Source organism: Embiotoca jacksoni, unplaced genomic scaffold (genome assembly GCF_022577435.1).
Source record: "Embiotoca jacksoni isolate LCO1_2020_lvr unplaced genomic scaffold, fEmbJac1.0.p SCAF_1, whole genome shotgun sequence".
Taxonomy (NCBI): domain Eukaryota; kingdom Metazoa; phylum Chordata; class Actinopteri; family Embiotocidae; genus Embiotoca; species Embiotoca jacksoni.
Window position 1 is genome coordinate 21,203,254 of NW_027185229.1, and position 16,677 is coordinate 21,219,930.

General features: G+C 39.4%; 1 protein-coding gene across 1 annotated transcript in view; it reads right to left on the reverse strand.

Annotated features, from left to right (window-relative positions):
- Window positions 1-16,677, reverse strand: part of ppp1r16b (protein phosphatase 1, regulatory subunit 16B) — an 87,032-nt gene that overhangs the window by 43,683 nt on the left and 26,672 nt on the right. Inside the window, exon 3 of the mRNA XM_069147311.1 lies at window positions 13,126-13,538. Coding sequence (XP_069003412.1) covers window positions 13,126-13,393 — 268 coding nt within the window. The 5' untranslated portion in view covers window positions 13,394-13,538. The remainder of the gene's footprint in view (window positions 1-13,125; window positions 13,539-16,677) is intronic.

Here is a 16,677-nt window from a genome sequence, read left to right on the forward strand (position 1 = left end):
AATCTTACAGATGTTAGCGGTTCTGAAAAATGTTGGCGTTATAATATCTAAAAATATATACTTATTTTCTTCTAAGGTTATAAGAGTGCAATAATAAATCAGTGAAGTACTCTTAAGGATGATTCTTAAGTGCGTATTGATGCAGTTCCTCTATTGGCCTTTAGATGGAGCCTCAAAAATAACCAGATCTTACAGAAGTGAGTCGATAAAATGTCAAATTTTCACAAAAACAAAATCAGTCGATTCTCAAGGGCTCATTTTATTTCTGGTGGGAATTATTGTTCCACTGAAGGAATCTGAGGCTTAAAGAGGGGTACATTTTTAGGTTTATTGTTTATCTTGATTGACAGCTCCTCTGTTTTTAACCAGCTGCAATGGTTGCCAATAGCAGCTCCACTCCACTGCCCCCATTTGGATTCATGGCTTCAGTAATAATCTGATAAAGATGGCAGGGAGACGGGCTATGTTATGACTGGTATTTTATCCACTCTAAATCTTTTATCTAATCTGCTCTTTGACTCTTGAGTTCTTAAAACCTCTTATCAAAATGTATTTAGGTTTAGTTTTTAAGACATGCTGTAGAAGAAACAATAGAAATAAACTTTTTTCAGTACAATAGGATTTTAATGTCATCAGTCTAAATGATGTTAATGTGGCTGTCCCTGTTTGGCTTGTTGAGGACTAATCCTTGTTGGATAATCCAGAATCTTTTTTTAGGATTTATGGTGGAGGCCTGTTTGCTCACTGAGGAGGTGAGCAGGTGGAGAGACACTGGAGGATGTCATGAAATGATTTAGAAGGAGTGGGGGAGCAGCGGGGTGCTGAACAAGCATTCAGGGGATTGGCAGCGGTGGATCAACCCCGACTCATACGGACACTTCAATGCCTTCAGCAGGACAGCGCACACACTGGTGGGCTTCACTCACAGTCGCTGATAAAATGCAGTCCTGCTGATGAATTTATTTGCACCATTTTCACTCTTGTCTGATGTTTTTCTTCAAGTTGGGCTTCTTGTTGTGTCACAGTATGTGTCAGCTTTTCCATCACTGTTTCCACAATGTTTTCCCTTGTTTGAAGTTTGACTGATATTTTTTTTAATGACGTCATCGTGTGGCACCCCCTTCTTCTTGCTGTGTTTCAATGGGACTTGAATGGACAATCACCATAGTACATTATTTATTTTGATTATTGGTTTCTGGCATGGTCAGTAATTTGAAACAGAAGTATGATATCCAAGTATTTGTTTCGTCTGTGACGGCTTACTTTTCACCTTTACTTTAGGAAAATATCAGACGTTTTCTCAGGAGAGTTTCCTCCATGTCTGTAATTTAGTGGATGTGTAGTGTACCTTCCAAATGTTTAACCAATTATATGAAACCTGATTTTTATGTCAAATTTAATGCTAGTCATTAATGTTCACTCTTTGATATAATGCCAAAATGATTTATATCTTTACTTTTCTTATATGCATCGACTGTGATTTGGACCCCCACCTATGACAGTTCGATTTCCATCAGCCCTTTAGCCACAACCACATCCGATGCTCTCCCGCATACTATCCCATTCAGGTGCCGCAATGATGATGCACAATTTGTGCCTTTGCCGCTGTGTAGCTGCGGGCCACGGCTGCCTGGACCTCTCTATGTCTGCCTCAGTTACCATGGAAATAGGAGTTAACTTGAGAGTCGGGGCTCTCCCAGGAGATTTGACTGATGTGAAAGAGGGGAGGAGAGGGAGATCTCAGCAAACCTGTTGGCAGACTAATGCTTAATACAGCACAGTTCACTAAAGATGCACCTAAACCAGCAGAGAGCAACAATAGACCTTTGAGTGAGCAGTTTGAAAAGAGGTACACAGATAAGAAAGAAATACGAGAAGAGAATTGTGCTTTAGTGAAAACACAATGAAGCACAGTCAGTGAAGTGGCCAACTTTGACTCTTTGTTGTTGTGAGACAGTTACACGGCCAAAAAACGTGTTCAAATATGTGACTGAATTAGCCAAAATTCTGATAATTCCTCGATCCAGTGCATCCTGCTCTTCTAACACCAACCAGTGACGCCACATTACAAACATTTACACTCCACGCAGCATTGCAACTTCTAGTTTAACCAATCGTGTGGCTTCCAGTTTTGAATCTTTACTCTTTCCAACCATTGTTAATCCTAAATTATGTCACATGACCTGGATGAGTCAGTCCCCTCTGCCCGGGCTGAGGCACATGAACTAGCATCGCAGGGAGGAGGCTGCAGAGCAGCAACGCCTGGAGGAGCCGAGTCTGACGAGCCCAAACAAAAATCTGTTTTTAGGGGCACAGAAAGAGAGAACGAGAAGGGCAGAAGGGATCAAAAGAGAGAAGAGTAGTAGAGTTTTGTTGACCTGAAGGCTGCCTGAGACTCCATAAAAACTGCTCTAATCACAAAGGGCTGACAGGAAAGAAAAGTCTTACAATCCAGCAGCAGAGAAAAAAAAAAAGAGACAGCTTTTCAAATCTACTGATGTCAGGAGAGGGAGACTGGACCTCCTAATCACTGGAGCATTCAATAGATGCCACCTGCGTGAGGTTACGTGTCACTGCCGCAGTCCTGCTCAGGGAAATTAAATGCCAAATCCCACTTGAGTAATCAACCGGTCCCAGTGTCACATAAAATCATCCACGATGCGATGATGAAGAGGAGAACACAGAAATGCAAGGAGGTGGTGGTTGAGGAGCCTTGATTTGGCTTTAAGTGAAGCGGCTTAATTTTGTAACCAGAAAAGATGCAAAAAAGATGCCAAAAATGCTATATGGCACTTTACAATGTTTGCAGATTAGATGCAGTAAATGCAGAATTTGTGCTTGACAGGTTTAAATGATTGTTTCAAATCTCATGGAACAGAATATATTTTATTATTATCTTTTGGTCAGTGGCTTCAAGTAAGTATTCCATTCAACTTTATTGTTATTATAATTATACTAAGCTTACAGCATAACAAAAAGCTTATACACTGTTGTCTCAGTTGCCGTAACAGACATTGCAACATAACAGTAAAGGTGACAGAAACACAGTGCAGGACAACAGTAAACAATTTGTAGATTTGTGTTGTATAGTAAGGTAGTGTTGGTAATATGTATGAGGGAGCTTTAAATACTGGATGGGAGCCAGTGAGGTGCATTAAATCAGTTACAGAGAGCAGTGCAGCAGCTGTCAGAGTACAACCCGTAAAGTATCAGTGTAATATTAGAAATGCAATAGGAACATGTCTACGAAATATTAAAAAAAACTGGAAAAAAAGCTCAAGTTTAAGATGACAAAGTTTTCAGTGGCTTTTTCTGTCCGTGCAGCAGTCCAAACAACAAATGTTAGTTTATTATCATACAAACATAAAAAAAATAACCATAAAGTATTAATATTTAAGAAGCTGAAGCCAATAATTTTTTGGTATTTTTGTTTTAATTACTTAAATTGTCGCTGATGTTTTTTCTCTCCACTGACTAAAAGATGATAATACAAAAAGGATAATGTCTGTTTTTTGATATTAGATTGAAGAGATTTAATCTAACACGCGCACAGTGACAGAAACACACAGAGCTACATAATAAATACTGGAGTAAAAGGCTTGGTTCAACTATATATTGATGTTTTAATTTATCTTGACTTCCTTTTGGAGTGTAGAAATGTGGAACAGCATCTAAAACATGTTACATTTCAACGTGTGATAAACAGGAATGGATAACTGTTCAGTTCAGGGTTGTGTGTCCTAACACACTGCTCACCCTCGTAGTTATCTGTGTTACAACCCACGATGCACCGCAGAGACTGGCCAGTTTATACTACAGCTGTCAGAGGTCACATCAGTATAGCTGCACATATGAGTAAACAACCTCATGTTTTTGCTGAGCAGAGAAAACTTTATGAAATAGTTTCAAAGGCTTTGGGTTTACTCAATGTTTATTCAAAACCTGTGTATTTAATTAAATGTAAAAAAAAAAAAAAAAAAAAGGTCAAGACTCTAACAAAACAAAACAAAACAATAGTTTTCAGAAGATCTGTGAAGCTTTGTAATTAAATTAAAGAAAAGAAAAATAGGATAAGGAGATGCCATCTGCGTGACTGAAATTAGCCTCTGAATCACTTAGCATATCACTGGCTTTCATATCAGATTCAGTGTTTTACAGAATTTGAAAGCATTTGAAAGAAGGGGATGAATCACAAGCTTGAGGCGGCTTTTACTGGCTCCTGAATCTGGTTCAAAAGTCCATCCTTTTATGTCTGTGAGTGCAAACCGTCTGAAGTTTACCGATTCTCTTTTGTCTTGGTCCAACGTATTCACAGCAAACTAACACAGAGCAGTGACATCGATCTCGTTACGGAGAGACCTGCATCTTCACTGCACAGCACTGTTTATTTTTAATATGGCCTGTATGTAGCTCTGTTTCATGTGCTCAGCTCATTACTCCTTCATCTCAATGTAAAAACATGTTAATGACTGCATCTGATGAACGGAGTGAGGTTCTCCATTAGTTAGACCAGGTTGGTTTGTTTGGAAGTTATTGTTTCCATCACATTGGACACATTCCATCACATGGCGACGGCTCCACAACCGCTGAGAGTTCTGGGAGAGGAGGTGGACATGGTTGAGGAGTACAAGTACCTGGGTGTGTCCATCGACAACAGACTGAACTGGAAGACCAACATCAATGCTGTCTACAAGAAGGTGATGAGTCGACTCTTTTTCTTGAGGAAACTTCGATCCTTCAATGTGTGCAGCGAGATGTTGGAGATGTTCTACCAGTCTGTTGTGGCCAGTGCATTGTACTTCGCTGGGGTCTGCTGGGGGAGCAGCATTGGAGCCGGTGACACCAACAGACTTAACAAACTGGTTAAGAAGGCCGGCTCCATCATCGGCTACAAACTGGACAGCCTGGAAAAGGTGGTGGAGAGGAGGACGTTGAACAAATTATTGTCCATATTGGATAATCCTGTCCACCCTCTCCACCACCTGCTGCAGGGACAGCGGAGCACTTTCTCTAAAAGATTCCTCCAGCTCCGCTGTCACAAGGACAGGTACAGGAGATCATTCCTGCCCACTGCAATGAGACTGTACAATAACTCACCTCTGGCAAAATCCATCACAGTACAATTACACTGTTGACTGTGTTTCTTGGTTTGTTTGTATATAATATATATAGATATATACTGTACTGTATATATATATACATATATATATATATATGTTGACTGTGTTCTTGGTTTGTTTGTATATAATATATATAGATATATAATGTACTGTATAAACTGTGCATTTTATATTGTATATTTTATATTTCTTACTGCTATTTACTGCTATTTTATTGCTTTTCTATTATTATATTCTATTCTAGTATTTTATTCTATTATTTCTATTATTATCTTATTGCTTCTGTATGCTGCTGTAGCGAAAAAAATTTCCCCTCGGGGATTAATAAAGTAAATACCTACCTACCTACCTACCTTTGCATTCATTGGGTCATTGACTTTGTCTAAAGCCACTGACAAGAAATGTTTCAACTATCATGGAAACAAGAGTTAAATGTGATCACAAGCTGTCAACCCAGATGTAGTAGTGCCTGTTTAGGTGACTAATTGATGTCAAAAGTTTATCAGTTTTCCTAAAAAAAAATTCATTAAAAGGTTATTTTGTTTCCAGTGACTTTTTCTGCAGAAATGGCAGAGACCGCTGGAATCTATGAGACTTAAATATAGTTTCAACTTAAGTTGATAAAGGTTGTGGACAAATGACTGAATTTGGGAACATTGGACTTAAATCGGATCAATGTGTACAATAACTATTTCATTTTACCATGTTGTATCCTTCTATTTATTATTTATCTAATTTTGCTTTTCTTATGGACCAGACCTGTAACATTGCTCTGTATGTAATTGAAAAAACTAAATAAAAAAACACGAGGAAAAAAAACAAAAAACATTTTCATATTCAAAAGATTAGTGTGTACTAAATGTAGACAAAAATGTAGAGTTACATCTGTGCCACATTCAGGAATTAGAGGATTTTTTTTTTTTCTTGGAAAAAAAAAAATTGAATTTTGATAAACAGAGATGAGTTTTTAGAGGTTTAATCAATGCCAGCAGAGGGACTTTAAATCCTCCTACTGGCATTTGAAACTAGGAGTAAAGGGTAACCTGCACAGAGTGTTTGTGTTTCTTCCTGGAAATTAAACAAAGAATCAGAAAGATGGTCACAATGAACTGAGACACAGCGGACATCACTGTGAAAGGTCAGTGTTTTCAGGACAAGCGGTTAAATCTGATGTGATGTATTTTTATTTGTGCTGCTCATGCCTTTTTTTTCTTCTTTTTTTACTCTTCTCTTGTGAGTTTTTTTTAATACCACTCTGTTGATGCCATATGCCTGGAAGCAGCTAAGCCTATCTCTAATAAGACAGCAGAAGAAGACAGAAGCTCCTCTGAGACCTAATTTGCAAACAAATAAGTTGAAAGAAAGAAAGAAAAAAGGAGACAAAACCACATGTGAATTCTCCTTCCAAGAGGCTGTTACTCACAGGAGGAATATTTTTCAATCCTGAAATCTAGACTCATTCCTCCTCTGTATTTTGATGATGACATGGCACAAAAAACGGCGGTGAACCAAAGGCAAAAGCCACATGGCTAAAAATGGAATTTGGATTTTAAAGTGTGGCTTCTCAAACATTAAGTTACAAGTTTTCAGTGGGGAATAAGTGGTAATTGAGGCTCTGGGTGTTGCCACGTGAGTTGGTGAATAAATAGAGTCCAGGGTTGGGAAACGCACAGACTGGGTTCAAGAAAGGGAAAAATATGACTCCATTTCACACTGCTGCCATTCACATGATCACAAATCTTGTAGATGTCTTCAGTCGCACGATCTTTGAGACACTTGAATCTCCAAATAGTCACAATTTCAGAAGAACAAGTGTGTTTTTTTCCACTGATATCCTTCTATTTCACACAATCCTTGTCAATTATCCATGTTTGATTAACAATTAAAAAAATGCAAATAACAACCGTGTCCAAGCCGACAGATATCCTTCCACTTTCCTGTGTGCTTAATATCTTCCTTCTTTGGATATTCACTTGCTTCATGCCTTCAATTAGTAGTTATCTTATTAAAATATTCATGAATGCTATAAAATGTGTTTATTGTACAACTTGCTGAATGCCTGAGGGTAGAAGTTGCACCGAAACATTAATATCTATTATAGCGGGAGTATTTTTTTTTTTTTTTTTTTTTTTTAAGTGTACAGAAGTATACTTTTGGATATTTTACCCAGTAGAAACACAACCAATGAGTAATAATCAATTCAAAGTGAAAACTCAAGCATTTTATGAGCACTACTAGACTCCACCATATCTGCTTGTCGGATGATCAAACGGCCTCCACACACCGCTTTGAGTTGGTGTGGCTGTGTCTAACAATGTCTGCAATTTTCTGGAAACAACATAAACACCCACTTAATGCCGTCACTGGCCAGGAGCAGATATGTGAGAAAGTAAGTTTGGTTTCAAATAATAAGCTCTATTTTTTTTTCTTTCGTACACAAACTGTTTATGGCAACAATAACCGGGTCCCTGTACGACAGCCTCCTTTTTACTCCAGCTTTGAGTGTGTCTGAAAAACGAACCACTTGTGCTTTCAGACGAGGTGAGACAACATGTCATATGAGCAACCTCTTTTCTACCATAAGTCAGCCCATACAATACACACATTCAAGCACAAATGAAGGCAGAGTTGCATAGCCAGACATACTCGTCGGAAGACGCTTGGAAGTTCACAGTCTTTCTCAAGGACACTCTGAAAAGCCGTTACTGGAAGTCCTGTTTGTCACTCACCTACTTAAAGTCAGCTAATCAGCAGTAGGACTCAACTGCCTACATAGCTTAACTTCACCTGATGGTGTTGTTTTAATCATAAATACTGCTAGATAAGAATTATGAGTAATTATGTATTGCTTTATCACCTTAGAGTGTCAAAGAGCTTTACAGGTTGCCTCCCATTCACCCAGTCACACACCAAAGGTGGCGAGGTGCTCGCCTGCCTTCTGGCGCAACTTAGGGTTCAGTGTCTTGCCCAAGGACACATTAGCATGTGGACGGGGGGACTCGGTGATCGAACCGCCAACCTTATGATTAGTGCAACCTGCCCTACCATCTGAGTCACAGTCACCCGAACAACCGTAACCATAAATGTTCACATTGTTTTCTTTCTGTTGTTATGTTTTACCTGCAGACTCCAACTTTTTTGAGTTTTTTCACTGGAGTTGTTTATTTTCCTTTTTGAATAGAAATTCATTGGGCTGGGTATCGTTAAAGAAAAAAAAAAAATCTTCTTTTCTAGTACCTGTACCTTGTCTTCAATGCCACCTCCTGAGCACTACTTCATTCAATAACAATTTGATAAAATCCATTTTGAAAGAAAGATAATTATATGACATGTTTCCATTCCAAATCTTTAGTTTTCCTGCAGTTTAGAGGGAACGGGTGGCGCAGTTGTTTTCTGTAGCTACAAATAACAAATATACTCTAAACACCTCACATCAAGCTATAACCAAATTAACTGATGTTCTTCACATGCTATTGGTAGATTCTAGCTGGTTGGCTGCACACTGAGGAGCCTCCAGTCACTGTAGCACATCTCAGGTATTTGTTCAAAAATGTATTTGAAAAGAGCAAAATTAGTCGTTTAGTCATTAGATTTACTTGGTTAAGTTGAAACCAAGTTATTTTATCGAGCTGAGCCGCCGCCCAAGTAGAGGCTACGTATGGTAAATGCTTTGCCCCAACTGAGCTTTACTTTGTTTTATGAAATTTACTCCAGCATAAACATAACAAAGTTTATTATTGAATGACACGTCAATTTTCCAGTACCAAAGCAATTCAGTAAGTGCCATCATAGTATCAGAGCTCGGTTACCAGCCCAAGACATTCACGACTCCTTCAATCATATCCGAGCTGTTTGACAACCTCATCAAATACAGCGGTTTCAAGAGGAAATGTCAGGTCAATCGATGCTCTGTGTGTGTCTGTCCTTTCTGACCCCACTGGCTGCTCCTCTGCAGGACAGCAGTTCTCCAGACAGGAGAAATCCTATCAGTCTTAATGGCCAGAGAGTCGCACAGAAAGACACTGCAGTGCTTCACAGTAATTTCACAGCCATCAATCCTCATCACCGTGAAGGGGCAGAGGGTTCAGGATGGTGGCCGCCGGAGGGCGAAGAAATGAGCTCAGACTCCCCAGCATCCTTTTCCATCGAGTCCTCTCCGACATACTATTATCTGCTTTCATACCCCCTTTGACATGCACACAAACGCAGACCCGTTTTTCTACAACTGGAGACACGCATTACAAAGTTTATTTATATTCAGGGAAACTCAAATATTCAAATGAACACATTCTGGCTTTTTCCTCTCTTCTTGTCACAAACACATTTACAACAACACACAAACTTTAGCTCAAGTATAGATTGTGTCCTCTGCGGCTTTACTATAGCTGCGTCTCCTCCCTGCCTGGTGAGTCTGCTCCCACAGCTTCCAGAGAGGAAGTTATAATGACAGGAACACTGTAGTTCAGAGAGGAAAGAGAACACACACACACACACACACACACACACAAACATACTCACTTAAAAACAAGCATGTGTGCATGTGCACAGATCCTAGTTTCACTGTTCCAGATATAGTAAAGCTTACAAAACGCATCACAAACAGAAAATATTCCATCTATAAAGCACACATACTAAACAATCACACACATATTTCTTGGCATGAGCTCACACACATCGCCTGACTGATGCTCTGACTGCAGGGAAAGAATCGCAGGAAGCAACTCGCTTACGCCATCCAATAAGAGATTATAAATGCGAGTCGCTCCAGCCAATCCAACCTCTCATCCTATTATGGCCTCGAGGCCGAAGAGTCAGCCGCAGGTCAAAGTCAGTTCCAATCTTTCTCTTTTACTGCTTTTATTTCTCCTGTCGCTCTCTCCATGTAGAACAGCTGATAAGTGTCTCCTTTTATTTCCAGCCTCATCAGTAAATCACCACTGCTTTGTTTGGCTTCACTAGACATTGTTTTGTTAGACTGCAGGTTTAACTTCTGTCAAATAAACAGCTCTGATTTCTGAAAATGCGCCGTATGTTATGTTCATGAAAGACGCTCATACACATTCCCATCGTGACCTACATCTTTTTTCTTTTTTCTTTTACACAACCCTATATTTGAAATGATTTTACAAGAGAATCCAAGATATTGTCACATAATATTTCTGTAAAAGAAACCCAGAGCCTGTGAGTTGTGTGCTGGAGCAGCATACCGTGTGGAGTCATGACGCCTGATCGAGCATTTGGGGACCAGAGGGAATGAGATAGGAGATTATGAAGTTCCTGAGCCAGCCAGCTGCTGATGGAGCTGTGTGGGCAACACTACATGCCGTCTCCCTTTTCTTTTTATCTCTCTGCCTGTTTCATAGTCACCCTCATTAAACCACAGCAATAGCAAACCTTTCTATGCCCAGGCATTGTCAGCAGTATACGAACTGATGAAGCTTCTGCACATCAGAAATTGCTCAAAACAAAGCAAAGAAATGTGCTCTCATGTGCCCAGTGATGCACAGTGAGAGCCACGGGGCAGCACATTTATTATGAGAAAAAAAATCACTTTAAGTGTAAGCATGCTGACGAGTAAATATATGTTTATTATTTCCAAGAAAGGGACTCAAATAATGAGCTTTGAAATTGTCTAATTACTGAACATCTTCAGGATTAACTGATAATGGACAGAAAGAAAATGTCAGCCATTCACTTCTGGTCTAATATTCAGATTTTTATGAAATCCTCTCAGGTTCTAGTTTAATAATGACATCTTGCTAAAACTAATGCAGTCTGATACAACAGTCCTGCAATAAATCCAGCTGCCATGAAGGTTATAATGTTGAGTTTAGTTGTGAAATTGCTGTAAATTTAATTTACAGAGCTGTTAATTAATTTGCACATCCATGCATCCACATGCTGAAATTTTTTTATATCTACATCATTATAATGCATCCTGAAAGATAACATTTGGGGACTTTTTTCAGACAACCAAATATCAAGCTCATGTTGGTGCTATAGTAAAAGTCTGCAGATCATCAAAGTTATTAGAATTTATCCTATGAGCACCATGAATATCTTTAGAACATTTTCATGTCACTCTGTTGCACCATCATGGCTAAAAAATATTGCACATACAGTCTGGCTACGCCAGACTATTGCTACAGCTTCCGTTTTCTTCACTGTGATTATTATCTGGATACGCTGTTTGTACTAGAGTTTGCTCAGCCACACTGAAAGGTACAATCAGCGGCCAGTGTGTAATTGTACCACCCCTCCTTCACTGTGATTGGACAGCGGGGGGAAAAAGTGCTTCAACATCTTTCAATTCAAACCGTTACAAAATAGACAAGACTAATGTTAAATATACATTTATTCGACCCTCCGCCACTTATTTCACTAATTGAGGAAATACAGTTTTCAGTTTACTTGACCCGGTTGAAATTCATGTTTGTATTTTATCTGTTCGAAGAACCAAAGCGTGTTTCGTTCAAGAGGACCAATAAAAACAAGCAGAAGAGTAACATTTTGCATAATTGTCAGTTACTGCATTACGGGTCAATAGAAACGCAACACTTCCTGTATTTTTCAAACTAAAACCCCTGTAGCCTTTTATAAGAAAGAGATCCCCCCCCCCCATGAAAAGGCTTGTATTGTGAAACATTTTCAGGAACGTGTTGTGTCTGAAGTCAGACAATCACATCACTGTGCTTCAAATAGCATCACGCCGCTGCGCAGCAGCACGTAAACAAAGCGACGTTTTTATTTCTCTTTGTTGAATCAGGCATCAACAAAAGGCTTTGTTCGCAGCTGAAGTTTACCTGCTTACTGTGTTTTCAACACGGCGGTTGTCTGTGCTCCTGTGTGTGTCATGACAGTTCCTATTGCAACGGAGGAGAGGAAGAGTACCCAGGCAGAGTTAGGAGCTTAAAAAAAAAAAAGTCCCCCAAAACGTAGTTATAGGAATGAAAAAGGTTTTGCTGGTGTGGACACACAAAAGGGGGAAACCCTTCCCACTGTTCTTAGAACGGCGAAATAGTCCCTCCGGTCCAAAAACGCCTACTATTGATGAGTAGAATTTGTCTGTTCCTGGCGACCTCCTGTGGTTTTTTAAAATAATCTAAAGACCTAAATGATCAAAACCTTTCCTTTTTATCCGTGAGGTAACATCCTTTTACTGCATACTGGTTATATCAAAGCTTCAGACCATCAGGCATCAAAAATCCCAATACATCCAATGTTTCTCACTCCAGCTGGAGCTCATTCAAACCAGCTCACAGTCCATGTGCATATGCATATGTGTACACGGGTAAGTATAAACACACAGTGCAGAGGCGCTTCTGCTCTGTAAGAATATTTATGAAAATACAGTAGCCTCTCGCCGTATTTCCTATCTGTGATGACAGCTTGCACAAGCAACGAATGTACAGTAGCACCGCCATGGGCTGTGTTTGTTATGATAGAGAAAAAAAGAGAGTTCAATCCAATTTCAGGTTAAAGTGACGTTAAATTAGATGCCATATCTAAAAGATAGCAGCCTGTTATCATTCCTGCATCACAGACAAACTATTAACACAGCCACACCGTCGTGGGACTGTCTGTACTGGAGGAAAACAATTATTATCTCCACATAGGGGGGCACCATCCGTTGAAATTTTAATTAAAAGACTGGCAGAGTTTCATCTGACAACTCCATTATTACCCAATGATAAAATAGTCTCCTAGCAGAACAAATTCAATTTGAATGGAGTGACTTCGACTTGCAGTTTAAGTGGGCAAGCCCAGCTAATCGCTTTCCTGACCTTGGCATTTTGATATCTGGCTAAAGTGGTGAGGTGAGGCTGAAATTAGGGTAATTATTCAAATGTGGCATCACCGAGCTTTGTGTCGGGTTTAACTTACAAACAAAACCCAGCACATTATTTTTAATGTGCGGTCTCATTACAACAAAAATAAATCCAAGGTGCCTGCACTTTGTTTATTCTATTGCTCATGTGTGCTTTTGTGTAGCTTCAGCTCCTACCTTCATCCGGATCGTTCCTGGCCGATGCCTCCAGAAGAGCCACGCTGGCAGCAAAGGACACGTGCCTCTTGGACTCTGATTGCAGGAGGTTGTTGGCATTGCGCCCCTTCTTGTCCGCCTTGCGCTTCTTGTTTTGCATCTCCTTCTCGTATACGGCCCATCTCTTCAGCTGCTGAGTGCGTCGCTTCTGGGCCGCCCGCAGCCTCTCCAGGCTGGGAACCTTGTCCAGCTGCTGCAGCTCTTGGATCAGCTCCAGGTGGTTGGCCATGGCACCAGGGGGAATGGAATGCAGTAGTGGGTGATGGCGGAGGGGTAAACCGGGGGAGAATGGATGAGTCTAGCGAGGGCTGCAACTTCGGCCGTGGCCTCCTCCCATTATCGTTAACATCATCCTTTCAGCAGCAGTAAACGGCCTGTGAGAGGAGACGGAGAGAGAAGCTGAGCGACTGTTCATAAAAGCCACAAAGTTATCAGCTGAAACTTTAAATAACTCCATCACTAAATAAAATGTGGAAGTCATCTGTTGCAAAGTAACAGTTCTGGTAAACTCATCTTAAAAATAAAGTGTCTCTGAACTTGAGTGATCTTTTAAGGTGAGTCCTGGTCTAACGCACCACAGCAAAGTGCAAAGTGCTGCATTTTAGTGACCCAATTAAACAGATCCAAGCTTAAGCTACTGTGCAACCAAGTGCTGAGCAATTTCTTTCTTGTGTTTCTTGACTATTGTCTTTGGTCTATTATGTTAAAAAAAAATATCAGTCCTTGACATTGAGATAAAACAAAAATAAAAGCAACATTTTAGTCTCATAAACAATTTTTTTCCCATGAATTTGCATGATTTTCACTCCTAGAAGATGATGACTCCAAGGTCTAAGGAATAGGTGACAAATGTACCTCCACTAGGATGGAGGTAAATTTTTCAATTTTTAACTAAATGACTGAGCATAGGTTTAAGTCTAAATGTCTGAATGTGTCATTTGCTTTGTGAGCTCTTATAGGCCTCTTTTCTACCATCCTCCATCGAGGTAAACCACTTCCTGAGTGCTACAAGCAAATACCAGCATAACAACTAACTGATGAAGAGGAGAATAAAAAAAGTACTGGGGCAGAGAGCTCAATCGGGGACTTTTCATATTAGCGTTACTTTGATGTTGCCTCTCTGGCTGCAAACGTAAACAAAAGTCTCTCTTTTTTTTTTTTCTGACAATTGATAGCTGCACCATTAGTGAACCAACAAAACCCAACTTCAATTTATTTTCATCTTTGGAGGATCTACAGAGCTTACTGCGTGTTGAATGTATGGATATCGTATTATTATCTAGAAGAAAACAATCTTTTGTTAATAACTAAAAATCAACAGCAGAACCATGAACACTCGTAATAAAGTAGAAGACAGGACAAAAATAGCCAACACACTGATACAGTAGCTAAAACAACCTAGTGATTGGGCTTAATTAGACCACTTCCTCTGAACAGCACTCTTAACAATGTACGGACATTTTAACACGAGTCAAAAAAAACATTCGCCTGATTAAAGTCCAACTGTTCCCAATCACTTACAGTGCAAACACATACGAAAACACTCTATAGGATTTCCATAGCTTTGAACAAACAAAATGTTTGATGCATGAAACATGTTCTTACTTACTATTTCACAAATGTTGATGAACATTCACTCATGTCTGTAGCCTCTCACTAATAAAACCCTGCTGAAACGCTCCACAAAGCAGCGCGCTACTACGTCTAGTCAGTCTGACAGTTAGCTCATGCTTCGTTTCCTTCGCAGCACCTACATAACGGCTGAAAACATGGACAGGAAACAAGCAGAACAATCACTTCCGACAGCATCACTTTCAGGCGTCAGTTTGCCAACGCAGCATGTGTGAACAGAGGTTGTCCGTTGCACTCTCAACTGGCAGCCAAGTTAGCGACTCAGAAGAGATCCCAGCACACAAACGAAACTAAACCTCCACAGATCGTTAACCCTGAAGCCTGTAGATGTATAAAAGTTTCCAGTGCAAAGATGCTCAAGACAAGTGGTGATAGAGACCATACGCTTTGTGGGATAAGCACGAGCTGTGAAGGTCTTTAATACAGCAGATGATTTGCAAAGAATTGGTCAGGCCCAAAAAGGTCAGTCACCAGACGCAACTTTTTTTTTTAAGTGATTCAAGAAACACAGACAGCAGATGTAATGACATGGTTTCATTTGTTGGCCGGTAAATGTATTCCAGTAGAAAAAAAATAAGAAACAAATTTCAAGCTTCAAGGTGATATGAAAAGTAGGTATGACATGCAAAATTAATTTGTATTACCAACTGCTCCAAATTCTGATCAATATAAAAAATAAATTTACAAGGTTTTTTGGTCTATTTTAAAAGGTAATCAGATGTCATTTTTCATCTTTTTGTGACTATTTCAAGTGATTCTGTTCATCTAAAATGACATGTGGTGATGTATTTATGCCTTAAATCAAATCAATCAATCAAGTCATTTGAAATATATGTATTTAATCTAATCAACGGCACAAAATTATAAAATGCAAATACACATTTGTTTGTTTCAATATCTTTAGAGAAAGGACTGTAATGAAGAAACAACAATAGATAGGAATTTAATATCTGGGAGCAGCTCCAATATTATCTTTGCCTGCTTTTAAAGGCCACATACTGAAACAGAACAACATTTGCACAAGTAATAATATCTACCTGTATAGTCATCATACTGCAGGAATAATAATTCTTCAAAACATTTTGAATGTAAATATCTTCTAGTTATCCTCAGAATAAATCATGTGATGGTATCAATTGAGCACATAAATACTGTTTGGTCTCTCAGTATCATCTGTTTCTGACGGACCTGAGCCTCATCTATTCAAGTAACAGCATAAAACAGACCCTTAAGCTCATCTTCATGCACCACAGTGCTCAAAGGGGGAATGCACCATGCTGGGTTAAAAGGAGGCTGTTTTTGACGTCACCTGCGATTCCTTTCATTTTTAGTCTTAGAAAATGCAGACTGCAGCCTTCACTGTTTTGCTCATATTACTTTACTATTCACTATGACAAAAATGTGCTCAGTTGTAAAGTTTTTACTGCCTAATTTTATCAGTGAAATTGAGGTTGGCTCAGCTGAGCTACAGCCGCCCTTCCCTGGTTTATATCAGCTGATGAGATTATGATTGGCTGATACATGTCCATTAAAACTGGACACCAGAGCTTTTCCACGATATAACACACTGAGATGTCCTCCATAGATTATGGTGAGAATAAAGATGTACTTGAATTTGTCATCCACTTCATTACAGACTAATGAACAACCTGAAGATGTGTCAGTATATAAGTAAGAGTTACAGAATAACCATACAACAATAGAACACAAACATCACAAACTTTTTCCACTGGAAAGATTCAAGTTTTCAACAGGATCACAATAAGAGCCTCACAGTGAAGCAGATCCAGGAAAACGCCAACAAATAAAGTGTGTCGAAGAACGAATATGACCCCAAACCGCTTGCATCTATAAAACATTTCACATGAGCTGCTTTATTTT